Raw genomic sequence first — 13,858 nt, 5'->3', positions numbered from 1 at the left:
TGTCTTACAGGTTCAAAAGAAAACCACCATCCTTTTTATACTCTTAAATTTGGAACTACAAAAAAATAACCCCTTCAATCAACTCCCTTTTCCATCTCCCTGCCCCTGTGGTTGAAGGGGGAAATCCTTTAACACAGTGTGAGATAGTCATTATACAGAGCTTTTGACAAGATTCTGAAAGGAACGGGTCCTTTTTTTTCCCTCGTACTACAAGTAGAAATCATAGACATACAAATGCAAATACAAATACAAATACATACAATACTGCATCCCAACAATTCAACTTCCTCCACCCCCCCCCCCCCCCTTTTAGTTTAGAGCTGGATTCCTCGAGGATTAAAATGAAACTGCACACTCACCAACCTCTCTTATCTGGACCGGCTTTTTTCAACATTGTCTTCCCCGTACCATCCCCCTTCTAAGTTCCATTCGAAGACAGTAACAGTCTATGTGCAGATGATTTCCCTTGCAAGGGGGCAATAGTAAGACAAAGAATGTGTACTCAATTGAGAGAGAGAGTAACTTGATTGGTAGTTTCTCTTTCCCAAACTAATGCTGATTATCTCCTAATCAAGTCCATATATTGGCAATTGGTTAGAATATCCTTCTTCATTCAAATGGGTTTAGCCAATGTGGCTGCCATCTTTCCAGATAGAGGACAAAAGTCGCGCAGCACCTCCTTCATTTTTGGTTTCAATACTCGCAGCGACAAAATGGAAGAATAGAAGAATAGAAGCTATGTTCCGTTGAAGAAAGTTACGTAGGGATGTGAGGATTCATCTCTTGAAACCGTCCATCCTAACTGCCTCCCCCCCCCCCTTCCTTCCGCGCTGGGAGTATCACTTTTGGTAGAAAAGCCATAGAAGACTACTAAAATGCCTGTAAGCAGTGGTTCTTCCCACCCCCCTTCCATCCCTTCCCTGTAGACAGTGATTCTACACACAAAGTTCGCAGGGCCGTGGTTTATCTCTTTTTCCCTCTTTTAATGGAGATCCCGTGCGTTGGTTTGTCTGCCCCGCATTATGCTGATTAAATTTTGGTTGGTGGTGCGGTATTTTTATTGCAGTTTTGGACGGGAAGATTGCAGTCGTAATGGGGTGGGGGTTTGTTTTCACACTTTTTTTTGAGCCAAAGGAGGTGGGGCAGCTCGGGCGATCTGTTTACAATATTTGTCGAGTGGTGCAGAAACATTCCTTTTAATGAGTCGTATTTCTGATAAGATGGTTCTTTTCATGGAACAGATCTGCCCTTCGAAACATAAATGGATCTTATAACACAGATCTCGCATCAATGCTATCGGGCTGTATTATTGTTATCGTTTGAGGTATTTCCTGAACTCTGGGAAACACACACTGGACAGAATAGTCTATCAAACGTTATATGTAGAGAGAAAAAAAATGTATTCCATATTACTTAAAGATAAATGCATGAGATAAATATATATGAAAAAATGTAGACATGATAGTACTAGATTCCCTATAGTTAAATGAATTGAAGCTATGAAAAAGAAATTGAAGTTGAAATTGGAATTGAAATTGAAATTAAAGATATATTGTTAACAATTGTAGGTTTATCAAAGCAGTGCTACTTTCTAAGAGGACAGCTTGAACTTTGAGCTCTTACAGTTACCAGTCAATATATTCTTTGGTGTGGAGTAGCCAGCCAGATTCCACTTGGTAACATTAGCGTCGTTGTAGACAATTGGGTGATCCTTGATGTAATCGTATGTTGGATAATCAGGAGGATCACAGGTAACACTAACACTGTTGTTTGGTTGATATATTCTGACATAGTCAATAGACATGGTTACCGGGAAGTAGATCATTTGCCAATCAATGTAAGCCCAGTTATTGGAGATACCTAAGTTCAAAATGATGGACATAGGCTCTTTACTGACGTGTCTATTATCAATGTTACCATTGGCGTGTAAAGCTGTGTTCATTAAAGTCCAAGTGGCCTTGTCACCGACATACCATTGGATATATCCATCCTCATCGTCGTTCAAGAATTCAATTGCAAATTTCTGGTAATATCCAGATCCTTCACCATACTGATACCATGAAGTGTTTAAAGTGGTCACAGCAGAAATAGCCTGTTGGAATGGACCACCACAATAAGTATTCATAGTGGTTGTAGTGAAATTGTGAATCTCAATGAAGTCATAGTCTGGAATATACCAGATATCAAATGGTGCAACTTGGTAGGATTGGGATGCTGTACCTACACCTAAGACTGTATCGGTAGCACCTTCAAGAATATCGATTTCAGGAGCACCTCTACCGGTACCTTGGTTTGGATGTTCCTCACCATCACAAGTACAGACACTTAATCTTTGGCCCGGTAAGTACGAGATACCATCCGGCGAACTTTGGTTTGGTGTGATACCTGCATCACAAGAAGAATACGAATATGGCCAAACACCATCAGTAGAACCTAAGTAACCAGGTCTACCCAGGTTACCCATAGTCCATAGACCAGGCCATAGACCAGATACACGACCGTAGTTAGGCAAATTAGCTGAGACTTCGATGGCACCTTGTGTAAAACATAGTTTGTTCCAACTTTGTAACATACCAGATCTGTAGTATAAGTTGTGGTTTTTGAAAGCATCCATTCTTAGTTGTAGAGTACCGTTGCGTGTAGTTGATGCATCAGGGGAATACCATTCCAAATCCTTAGTGGCATCGTAGTGGATATCAGGAGCGGTCCAGAATTGGTCTTCACCGTCATAAAATGTTCTTCCCTCTGCATTAAATTCATCTGAGAATACCAGCTTCCAGTATGAACCATCTCTTGCCTGTCTTGACAGAGCTGATTGAGGTGTGTCTGGGTCCACCAGCTTAGTTCTTATTGCTGACAATTGTGGATACTGGTAAGCGGACAAGATTTCTTGTACCACTGGCTTAGCGTGTTCAGTGACACCTGTGTAGGTTAATGCTGGCAGTAGGATGAACAAACATCCCAGCCCGATGAATAGGAAAAGAACACCCGCAAGACCACCGGCGGATCTCTTATCCATGTACTTGAAGTCGTTGGAAAATCTCTTTCTGTCCAGTCTAGCCTCCTCTTCAGGGTCTGGGTTATGTAAGTAATCGTCATCTTCTTTTTCTTCCATCAGTAGTGGGAAAGATGAAGCAGGATAGCCACCAAAGGGAGAGAAATCCTGTTCACCTAAGAAAGTATTATTGTTAGTAGAGGAAAAAGAGGATCCAGAGTTATCAGGCGATGAAGCCATGCGAGGCACCGGAGAAGATGAGTATGCCTGCTGGTGTAACTGGGTAGAGGAGGCAACTCTCGAACCAACCAATGGATATCTATCAAATTCAGGAGGGGACAAGATGTCATTTCTTGTAAGACCAGTGTTCAGAGACGTCTGTGAAAAGTATCTCTTGCTGTTGTCCAGGTTGGGAGTGTTGCCATTGCCCGTATTCAAGTTTTGAGCAGTGTTATTCTTAGAGTAGTAACCTTTGTAATCGGACACATGGCGCTGACCGTCAAGGCCCTCTAGCGCCGCTTGTCGAGACGCATCCCTGTCGTAATGGATGAAAGAGGAAGAACTTCTATCGTCATCGTTCTCTTCTTCACTCGCCAGAAACGGATTGCCCGTGTTGTTATCAAATGAAGAAGACCTGGAGGAACGGTAATCACGTCCTGTCAAATTTCTAACAGTCATTTGAGTACTTTTTGTATCCTAGTTTTCTATAAATCTAATAGGTTTTTTAGTTTCCTTTGCTCCCAACGCGTATAATCAATTTGAACTCTGTTTCTTTCTTTGTTGTCTATTGTTCTTATATCACTATCTCTTTCTCAGTACTTAATTTTTTTTTACACCCTCTTGTTATATTATTCCTTCAACAAAGTTTTAGTTTTGCTATTTAGTATCACTGATACTGTCGAGACTTGTTATTTTATTCTTCAGCAAGTTATATTTGATTTCATGAAAAAAAAAAATTCAAGATAGGCTGGAATCAGATTGGAAGTTTTCTGATTTTTTTTTTTTCTTCTACTTTGTAAGTCTAAAATGTGATGCCCATTTGGGGACACACAAGAAATATATTTGTGCTGGGTTTGCCCTGGGCAAAAGGATCTTACACAGTGATTCCCTTTCCTTCTTACTGTCTGTGTGTCTGTGTGTGTCTGTATCTGTGTGTGTGCTGTTCTTTCTTTTGCCTTTTGCTGAAAGCCAGTTATGGCTCTCCTTAGTTTTCTTAGGTGCATTTTGCACTGCTAATGTAATTTCTTCTCTTCCACACACTTCTCTGAGCAAATTAATATTGCTTGGGTCTGGCATAAGCCTAGTTTTCTGTTTCTCTTCTCTCTCTCTCTTTCTCTGCGTGTTTTCTGTGTAATTTACATTACGCGTTCGCGTCGTTTTTATTTTGTCTTTCCACTCCACTCCCACGCCTTTTCTTCTGAGAGAAAACGTGGCAGTTCTTTCTCTTTCCTTTTTCTCTAATCCCATCCTTCAACTGCATCAGTGGTGTTTTGCACTGAACTTTTTCACCAGTTTTTTTCTACATTTTTCGCGTCTGTCCTGCGGTACGTGCATATAAGTCATGTGCTACTCTTGGCCTTTTTGGGTTTGTGTATTCCAACGAAATGTCATGTGATATCCTGTGTATCCATGTGATATCAGAAATCACATGGAGGTTCTGCGTGTTTCACATTTTTCAGTTCACTGGCAGTCTTGGGGGAGGGATGGCATCTCATCTCATCACTACCCTTAAAAAAGCAGAAGTATTAAAGTTTAAGTTTAAATATAATGATGTTCTTAATTAATTAATAGTATTTAATATTTGTGCCTGGTACAAGCACTTCAACAATGATTATCGATAGCCAAGTGGTGTTGAAGCTCGACGCAATAGACAAGCAATTGTCACAGGCTTTGCAAGTGCTGCTGGTGCAAGGCATCGAGGACTCACAGCAGTTGCAATCCTTGCAACGGTCCTTGTACTCAATAAAGAAGATCGTGGATGATCTGGTAAATAGACTCTCGAGACAGAACAGCACAAAAGTTTACATCGACTTACAAAAAGTACTCGATACCCTTGAAAATGCCTGTATTGACACTCTGGGGGATTCTAAAGTGCTCGACTTGTTCAAGAACGCACTCGTGCAGTACACTATAGTGATCGCCTACTATGACCTGCTGTCGGACTCGCTCGTCTCTCTGCCACAGGCGTACGACGCTCTGGACTACTATAACAGCATATCGGCCTCCAGAGCGAAGTCCTGGTACTACGGGTTGCAGTGCATGGTGCCTAGGTTCATAAAACATAGCTACGAGAACAAGACTGAGCTGCTCAGACCCAGAATGGACTTGATAATGCTGAGAAACTTCCAGTTTGTCGGGATCGCTAAGCACAGGAATGAGCTGCTCACAAAGCCTTGGAGATACCTAAACGTGTTGGTGCATTTGCCATTGTCTGTCATCAGAGATGACTTGTCAAAAAAGCTGGCCGTAGAGACCGAGCTGGTCAACGAACACACCATTAAACTGGGCGAACTATTAGACGATTTCAATAGCTCTATCGACACAAATGAAGACATGGACAATCATATCTCCCGTTTATCTTCGCACCTTAACGTCGAAGGCCAGCCCGTTGATTCGTTAACAAGATTGAAACTAATAGTTTTGAATATTAAGGAACTGCAGGAACAGAAACCCAATACTCTGGTAAAGAAGCCCAATTTTATCTCCAGGAACTGGCCTGTTTTACTTGTGGGGCTATTGTATGGACCATCATCAATCATCGCAGTGTGGCAATCGAGATACAAGATCTTGGAGTTTCTCCAACATAATGTTGTAGATTTCGTGACAGGGCTTATGTACAATTGGGTATACACCCCATTGAAACAGGTCTGGGCAACAGTGAGACATGATGAAGGCAGTGCTATCTCAGTGACATCGCAAAGCACTTTGGACTCGGAAATGAGTTCCTTGAGCAGAATGATTGTTAGCTTTGTTGTGGAGAACAGTGACCACAGAGAGTTGATTAACGAAAATCAACTAATTTCTCAGGTTGAGCATGGAGATTTGACGCAGTTCTTGAAAATTTACGAGACTCAGCTTTCCCACCCTATTAAGAACATAGTTACTGGTTCATTGGTTCGTTCACTACTGATCCAAGTGCAGAAGACGAAAGTTGATGGCTCATTAGCATTGAATGGTATTGACAAGATGCTAAAATCGCAGCAGTTGGTATTTGGAATTCTGGCTATGTCACCTGCGTTGGCGATCATCTACACATCATTTGTGGCTTTGAAACGTTTCGTCAAGCTTGGCTCCGTGTGGTCCAATATACAAAAGTATAAGTACAGGATCAGTGTGAGTTTAAACAACATAGAGCGTATCATCAATGATTTCAAGGATACTGAAACTGGCGCAATTAGTAAAGGCAAGGACGAGTACTTAAAGGAAGGGCTGTTGTTAATTGAAATATCTACATTGCATGAGTTAGGGAAAAAAATTGTCCCTAAGAAAAGAATCTCTGAGTGGTGTAGAGACGTACAGGAACTAATGACACATTCAAAGTCTTCCAGGCAGACCCATCTCAATGTCGTTAACCGTATATATCATGTGTATGGGAGATATTTATAATATATTCATTAGTTAAAAGAAAATATGGCTAATATTCAAAATTACATAAATTCATGGTGTTCATGATATAATACTATTTGTAGACAAAGACAATAAGAAAAAGGCTTGGACTGATTGTTATATGATTTACAGTAAAAAAACGTTAAAAAAGGTATAAAGTATGAAAGTATATATAAAAGAATTGCACGGCACCAACGAGCTTATTGTATGTTCTATAGATATGACAATAAGGAGCGCTGTGCAGGCATGTTCGATGTTGAAAGAGAAAAATATTAGAAAAATCCCACCAGTAGTTGATCAAATGAAAGAAAAAGACAAATCGTATAGGTCAGGTAATATAAGTACTTGCGTAAATCATAGTTCACTTTTGTTAACCTTCTTTCCACCGTTGTAGAAGAACAATAAAAAGGGCTTTCAAAGCAACACGAGAGTTGTTCTGAGTATCCACTCAGATAAAGAAATAAAAGAGATAAATGATAAATGTTCTGTTTTGAACAAGTGATGTTGAAGATCAGAAAATGCTGTTCACCAGATCAGAACCTAAGGTGGCACCAGCACCGAAGATGGCGGCGTTACCTAGTTTACTTCCAAAACTCTTGAGACCGTTATGTGCGCTGCTCTGTTGCACAGGCTGTTGTTCCACTACCACTTGTTGTGGAGGTGCTTGATAGTAAGCAGGTTGTGGTGAAGGTTGAGCAACGATCGGTTGTGCAGGTGGCTGGAAAGATTGTACTGTTGGTTGTGGGGATAGTTTGGGGTTGTCGTAAGCTGGAGGAGCCAAGTTAGCTGATGGTGCAGCGGCTGGTCTCACGTAGTTAGATGGGAACATACCTTCACGGCCGTTAACTGTACCACGGTACCATTCAGCGGAAGGCTTTTCCAGGACTTGGATCTTGTCACCTGCTCTGATGGCCAGGTCACCGTCTTGTTGGGGCTGGAAATCGTACAGAGCTTCGACGTATTCCAGGGACATTGGTGGAGGTACTGGGCTAGCACCATTAGAAGGCAGTTTCATCATAATCTCTTTGAAACAGCCCTCGGAGATAACATTAGACTCTCTTAGAAAGTCGAGTTCATTTCTAATATTGTTCAAAGAACGGTTGATAGCTGATTGCGACATAGTTTATTGGTTGTTGTTGTTTTTTTATGTAGTTATTGCAGCACTAACAAGTTTCAAAATAGTCTTGAAAGTATTGCTCTTATAAATCGATGAGCTAAAGGAATAGGGTAAAAACCGTCAGTAGTTATCTTCGATCAGGTACAAGGCACAAGCTGCTGTATAAAGTATAGAACCAAGTTACGAGGGGATTCTTGAAGAAGCGCAAGTATCATCTCGTCCTAATATCCCAAAACATCTACTTCCACACGACTTTGATCAAAAGGAAGTGGCTTATATCAACGTTCATAGGTGTTGGTACAATACAAAGTTGAAACTGGCTCCACCCCCCTCCGTCGTTCACCTTTAGAATTTCTGCCTCCGAGTGCAAACGCAATATACGTATATACTAACATATCATATGACGTACCGTAGGTGTGTATCTACGTATGTAATAATACATCACATGGTAATTCCGTACATATTAACATTATATTTTTAGGGGAGGCCTTCCCTTCTTGTGGGGGGGAAAGTTGCTAGCACTCTAGTGGTTTAACTGTTTTCCTCTGCTTAGTGCAGTTGTTGTGCAGTTGCTACTGCATGCTGTCCTAGTCCAAACTTCCTCTTCTCACACTTCAAAAGGGATTTGATATTATGTGGGGATGCATTCTGTGCAGCGTGTTCTCTCCCCGGTTAGTGTTACCCTTTTTCCCTTCAACTTGATTGGATATCTTACTGTGCGATGAGCTATCCCATGGTTAAAAGAGAACTTTGAAGTTTAGCTTGTATGTTCTACATGTTGAAGTTTTGAGTAGAGCAAAAGACATAAGACAAATCGGAGTTACAAAACCTCAACAGGACGTCACTTGTAACCATAATAAACAACGAAATAAAGGATACTATACAATCCCCCCCCCTTCTTTTGAAAAAAACATATATAACCTACAATATAATCGATCCTTACACCCTTTCTTGGCTAACAAAAAAAAGTCTACCACCAACGTAATAGAAATTTTTACAGAATGTCTAAGGCTGTTATTACTGGTGCCGCTGCTGCTACAGCTGCTGTCGCAGCTATTACTTTCAACCAAGCCGTGAACGAGCAAGGTAAGCGCAAACAGACTGCGTTGTCCATCACTAGAGACCATCAGGCTTGTTCCTGGACCAGGATCAAGGAAGGTCTTTGGGACGATGCCGTCTCCTTCAAGGATGCGTTGTTGCTAAGAGGTATATACAACGACAACACCGCCAAGTACATCGAGCGTGGCCGTGACGACTTAGCACAACAGATTTCCGACTCTGTGAAGAGCTCTCCACCACCCCAGCTGCAAAGATCAGTTAAGGGCCGCAATGTGTTCTCCTCCATGGACGAGGACCGCCGTAACGAGCGCGATGACTCCCAGGACAACAAGTCCATCTTCAATTGGGGCTATAACGACATCGAGAAGGCCAAGGCCGTGGCCATTGGTGAATTTGACGCTGCCAACAAGAAGTACAACGATATTTTGGACAAATGGAAGCACTCCAAGACGAGTTTCTTCAGTGCAGGTGATGCCGCTTTGAAAGAACAAGTTGAAAACTGCAAGAAGATGCTGGAAGAGAAACGCCAGGCTTTGAAAAAGGCCTCTGAGGATTTCAACCAATATACAAAGCAGAGTTTCAATGAGATCTCCAATAACATCGATAAGCAAGATGTATTGAACGGAATCCAGAACAAGAAACAGGACTTGTGGTCCTGGTTGAAGGATGACACTTCCAAGGACGGAAAGCCTGATGTTGATAAACTTGCCGCAGCAAGCGTTGTCGGTTGGGGTGAACGTGCCCAGGAATTTGCTGAAGAGGAATTAGAAGAGCGTAGAAGAAGCATGCAAATTGGTCCAAGTGAGGCACAAAGGCGTCTGGACGAGTTGAAGAAGTACAAGGAAAACGGTTGGTTCACTTACAGAAAGGGTGACGAAACTGAGGAAGAAATGGCTAAGCGTGTTATCAAAGGTCTTGAGGGTTGGGGTGAAACTGCAGCCCAATTGGCTAGAGAAGAGTACGAAGATTTGAAATGGCAAGCCGCTAAGACCAAGGAAGAAGCAGCAGCTCTAGTCGACGATGCTAGTCAAAAGTTGGCAGAAGCCAAAAGTGATGTTGACAAAACTGCTTCTAAATGGTGGCAGTTTGGAAAGGAAAAGAAGGATGAAGTACATGAAAAAAGTTTAGCCAACTATGAGGCTGCCAAGAGAGATTACGAGAACTCTAAGAAGGCTTTGCAGAAGTGGACCGACAAACAGAGAGGAAATTTCTGGGACATGGCTAACGACTCTGTCAGCTCAATTCAAGGTCAAGTTGATAAGGCACATGAAGTTGTCACAGATAAGTTAGACGATGCCAAGAGTTACACAAAGGAGAAGAAAAACTAAAATCTCTCGATATTCCTGTTCTAATGTTTTCGTTACTTTAGAGCATCTTTATTACAGGAGTCATAATTTTTTTTTTTATATTCAGTCATAGGTGCACTAACACTTTTCTAGCAGTTACTATGCTTACCAAGTATAAAGATTTCTCTTGAAATCAAATTGTTATTACTGTGTTAAAGTTTTAAGAAATTAAAAGGCAAATTGTCATTCATTATCATGTAGGAGAAAGAATTGAAATGTCTATCTACTATTGATTCAACAGAGATACTACTATATAACTATACATTCTAATAATATTCTAAATTTAGATAATAATAAAAGAATTTATTATTTTGGACCAAAAACGCTGACTAAATTAATCTTACTATGTTTTTTCACAATGTTGATGAAAATATCGTTAATTAACTAAAAGGAATTTAAAAGAAATAACGTTTTTATATATTTGTATAGTTGTAGTAGTAAAAATCTAATAAGAATCTATATCTATAAAAGGCCCCAGCTCGTACTACCTTGAAACTGCAAAGCAAAGATAACCCTGGGGCAAAAAAAGAAATATAACGGGAGTAGTAAAAGTCTCCAAATCTAAAAAATTGTTGGGTTAGCACAGTAAAATAAAACTGAAATAAAACTAAAATCCTATGATTTCAAAAATTGTGAGTTTAAAAGACCTCCTGTGTCTTATTCTGGAGTAGTCCAATTCTCGGAAACAGGTAACTAAATACATGGTACCTGTTCAGCCTGAGGGGTACACACTTCTATTCTTCCAGTGTCGATGAGACAGATTTTGTTGCCTTCGGGATTGAGGTAGTCCCTGAGTTAGCTTCATTGATTACTGCCGTAATTGTAGAACATGAGTTGGAGTTATTAGATTGTCTTAAGAAGGAATTTGGATGAGAATTGGTTGGAGTTTCATTTGTATTATGTGAGGAATTTGAATTTTGTTTGGGTGAGTTCGTTCCACCAATAGAATTTCTCCAAATTTTTGAGCTTTGGAACTTCTCAAAGGATGACATTAAATTCTTTTGTAGTTTTTCTTTGTTAATCTTGATGTTTGATGGAAAAAATGTATGTCCGTTTCCATTTAAATCCTCACTTAGAGGATCCACCTCATTATCTGCTGATTTATGACCACTCGATTGTTCGTTGTCACTATCATTATCATCATCGTCAAAAACATTGCTATCTATACTCTTTTTCTTGGCATCCTTACCACTTGTGCAACTAGTTTCGCCATCGTATTCTTCATCAGTTGAGTAACCCTCACTGCCACTGGATTCGATATGGAATTTCGTAAGATTTTTCTTTAGCTGATCAGTTTTTCGTCTGGCAGAAACTGTGCTTATTTTGTACTTGTCACCAGTTGTTGACCTAGGAGACCTAGAGGACGTCCCCATTATATTAGCAGAATTTGACCTACCGCTCTTAATCATCATTGGCGATGTTACTGAAGGTGGAGATGTAGTTAATGATCTCGAGTTAGGGCCAATTCTAGGGCTGGTGCTGAGGCTTAATGTTGGACTCGTTGGTGAGCCAACTTCGCTAAGACCACTAGCACTGTAGTTCTTAAAAATGGCAGGTCTTTGACTAGTTCTCATGAACCTATCTGCTGGTTTATTATTGAAGTTATTATTGTTGTTCCCGATGTTGCCTGCACTTGGGGTACTATTGTTTGACATTGGCGTCATGTTTGGGGAAAGGGTATTGTATGAGCCTTGCCTTAACAAGTTTGATTGCGATCTGCTCCCAACTGCACCTGGTGCTGTAGGGATAGGTACAGTGGCTGTCTGTATAGGGCCTGCGTTGCTTGAATATCTTCTTGATATGATAAAGGGGTTGACGAAGCTCTGTGTCTTTGGCGGAGAAGTACCGATCAAATTAGAAGCTGAATGGTTTGTAGGTTGTCCTGCGGTTTTTGATTTCTGAAGGACATTGGAGCTCAGAGAATGGTGGGTAAAAGATGGCCTCTTTGTTGTATGCTTATTATGCAAGTAGTTATCCTCAGACAACATGTCAGCGTAAGAATAGAATCTGAATAATCTAGGGCTAGTGGATTGTTCTGAGCTGTTTGATGGCACATTAGATAGTTCATCGCCGTTACTCAATGGTTTCAATGTCGACATGCTCCTAGTCCTTCCAAGAGCCATATCTAAGCCCAGAGTCGAAGGCTTTCTGGATTGCACAAATACCATATCAACATCTTCCAAGTCTGTGGCATCATCTGTCACAATAGAACAACCTTCGTCCAGTGCTGGTGGGACAAAATTTTCCAAAGTTCTCCTATGGTTCATGGGATTCTGATAGATCACCTCCTGTTCTACACAGTTGTCCATAGAGACATTGGTAGAGGACTTTGATATATTGGGGAAGTTATTCTGGTATTCGGATGCATTGCTAATTTGGTTATTATTATTGCTGTTGCTGCTGCTGTTAGGCACTTGTGGGGAGGAGGATACAGTATGGGTGTAGTATAAGTTTAATCCAGTGTTACTGTTAGTGGAGTACTTCCGCTGGTTCGAAGTAGTATGCAACAAGCTGGTGTTAGAAGTCTGTCTCGAGATTGTAGAGGTGGAGTTCATCATGCATGGATCCTCCACATCTCTCTCGAAGATCATGGGACTCTCCTCCTGCTCGTTATTCGTCGCCGTCCGGCTCAGATCAGCAATCATACTGCTCTTCCTGCTAGCAGGTCCCACAATATTATTAGCACTCATACGTCCTTGAGTCTCTGGTTTTGTATTAAAGCTATAAGACTAGAAATTTTTTATTTTTACTTTTATCTATTATATTCGTTTTGAGTCCTTTTTGGCACTTGTGTTATGCACTAATGAGCTCCAATAGAGAGTAGTGGGCTGCCTCTTTTTTTTTTTTCTTCCTTTCGGTGTAGAAATCAACTACGTTAACGGTGACACCAAGGACCCTTAAATTTGTGCACTCAAATACATACTTGTGTGGGAAAGATATATTTGTAGTAGCATGTAGTGTTTTTGCAACTAGTGTTTTTGTATTGCTAGTATGTCATAGCAATTTGCGTTATCTTTTTGAACATGTGTGTACATTATCTTGTACCACCGCTGCTTACACCCTACCGATAATGAAGCTACTAAATTCCCGCAACACTGTTTAGAAAAAATCAGTTTGTAAGAACAATGGCCCTTTTTCCTTGTTTATCTAAGCAACAATATCATTCTATACTTCTCTGCCCCACTGCGGTTTCACTGCCCAACCGTTTTTTTCCCTTCTTTCATATAATTTAATTTCTTTTTAACAGTCTTATTTCCTCGGAAAAACCCTCCCTCGGAATAACTCAGTGGCTTCCCTCTTAGCACTTCGCTCCCTTGTGTACGGTTAGTTCTATTGGGAAGAAAAGTGGGGGAGGGGCAGTCTGGTCAGTCCTGCGCCTTGTTACTGGTATAATTGTTTTTTTCCTCTTTGTCTCTTTTTAATTTTATTTTTAGTTTTTTTCTATTTCACGAAGAACTATGGAATACTCCGGGATATTACTAAACGGTTAGTCATGTGGTTTTAAGGTGGTACAGGATGATACATGTCTTGGTGTCTGGGTGCAAACGCCAAAAAATGTCAATCTTAATTTATTTGGCGTTGCACCCAGACATCACATGTTAATGGACTCTCTGATATTTACAAAAGTGTAGTGTATTTACAGATATATTGCTTATGCATATGTATTTATAACTACCCCCATAGCCTATGTTAACGACTTAAAGTCTTTTGAACCGCCCCTCTCCCATAGCACTG

The 13,858-nt window shown here is 40.7% G+C and overlaps 5 protein-coding genes across 5 annotated transcripts; 2 read left to right on the top strand and 3 right to left on the bottom strand.

Annotated features, from left to right (window-relative positions):
- Positions 1-1,591: 1,591 nt before the first annotated feature.
- KRE6 (beta-glucan synthesis-associated protein KRE6) lies at positions 1,592-3,673 on the bottom strand (the record flags this gene model as incomplete). Its single annotated transcript, XM_446183.1, has 1 exon — positions 1,592-3,673. The coding sequence occupies one exon, from the start codon at positions 3,671-3,673 to the stop codon at positions 1,592-1,594; it is 2,082 nt and encodes a 693-aa protein (XP_446183.1).
- A 1,149-nt stretch (positions 3,674-4,822) lies between these two features.
- NCA2 (Nca2p) lies at positions 4,823-6,601 on the top strand (the record flags this gene model as incomplete). The annotated part of the gene is made up of 1 exon (XM_446182.1): positions 4,823-6,601. The coding sequence occupies one exon, from the start codon at positions 4,823-4,825 to the stop codon at positions 6,599-6,601; it is 1,779 nt and encodes a 592-aa protein (XP_446182.1).
- Positions 6,602-7,112: 511 nt separating this feature from the next.
- PIN3 (Pin3p) lies at positions 7,113-7,721 on the bottom strand (the record flags this gene model as incomplete). The annotated part of the gene is made up of 1 exon (XM_446181.1): positions 7,113-7,721. The coding sequence occupies one exon, from the start codon at positions 7,719-7,721 to the stop codon at positions 7,113-7,115; it is 609 nt and encodes a 202-aa protein (XP_446181.1).
- Positions 7,722-8,719: 998 nt separating this feature from the next.
- Positions 8,720-10,105, top strand: OM45 (Om45p; the record flags this gene model as incomplete). The annotated part of the gene is made up of 1 exon (XM_446180.1): positions 8,720-10,105. The coding sequence occupies one exon, from the start codon at positions 8,720-8,722 to the stop codon at positions 10,103-10,105; it is 1,386 nt and encodes a 461-aa protein (XP_446180.1).
- Positions 10,106-10,857: 752 nt separating this feature from the next.
- Positions 10,858-12,813, bottom strand: GVI51_F04411 (uncharacterized protein; the record flags this gene model as incomplete). The annotated part of the gene is made up of 1 exon (XM_446179.2): positions 10,858-12,813. The coding sequence occupies one exon, from the start codon at positions 12,811-12,813 to the stop codon at positions 10,858-10,860; it is 1,956 nt and encodes a 651-aa protein (XP_446179.2).
- Positions 12,814-13,858: the final 1,045 nt, after the last annotated feature.

The sequence above is a fragment of the Nakaseomyces glabratus genome, chromosome F (assembly GCF_010111755.1).
Source record: "Nakaseomyces glabratus chromosome F, complete sequence".
Taxonomy (NCBI): Eukaryota; Fungi; Ascomycota; class Saccharomycetes; order Saccharomycetales; family Saccharomycetaceae; genus Nakaseomyces; species Nakaseomyces glabratus.
This window is presented reverse-complemented; position numbering and strand designations above follow the sequence as displayed.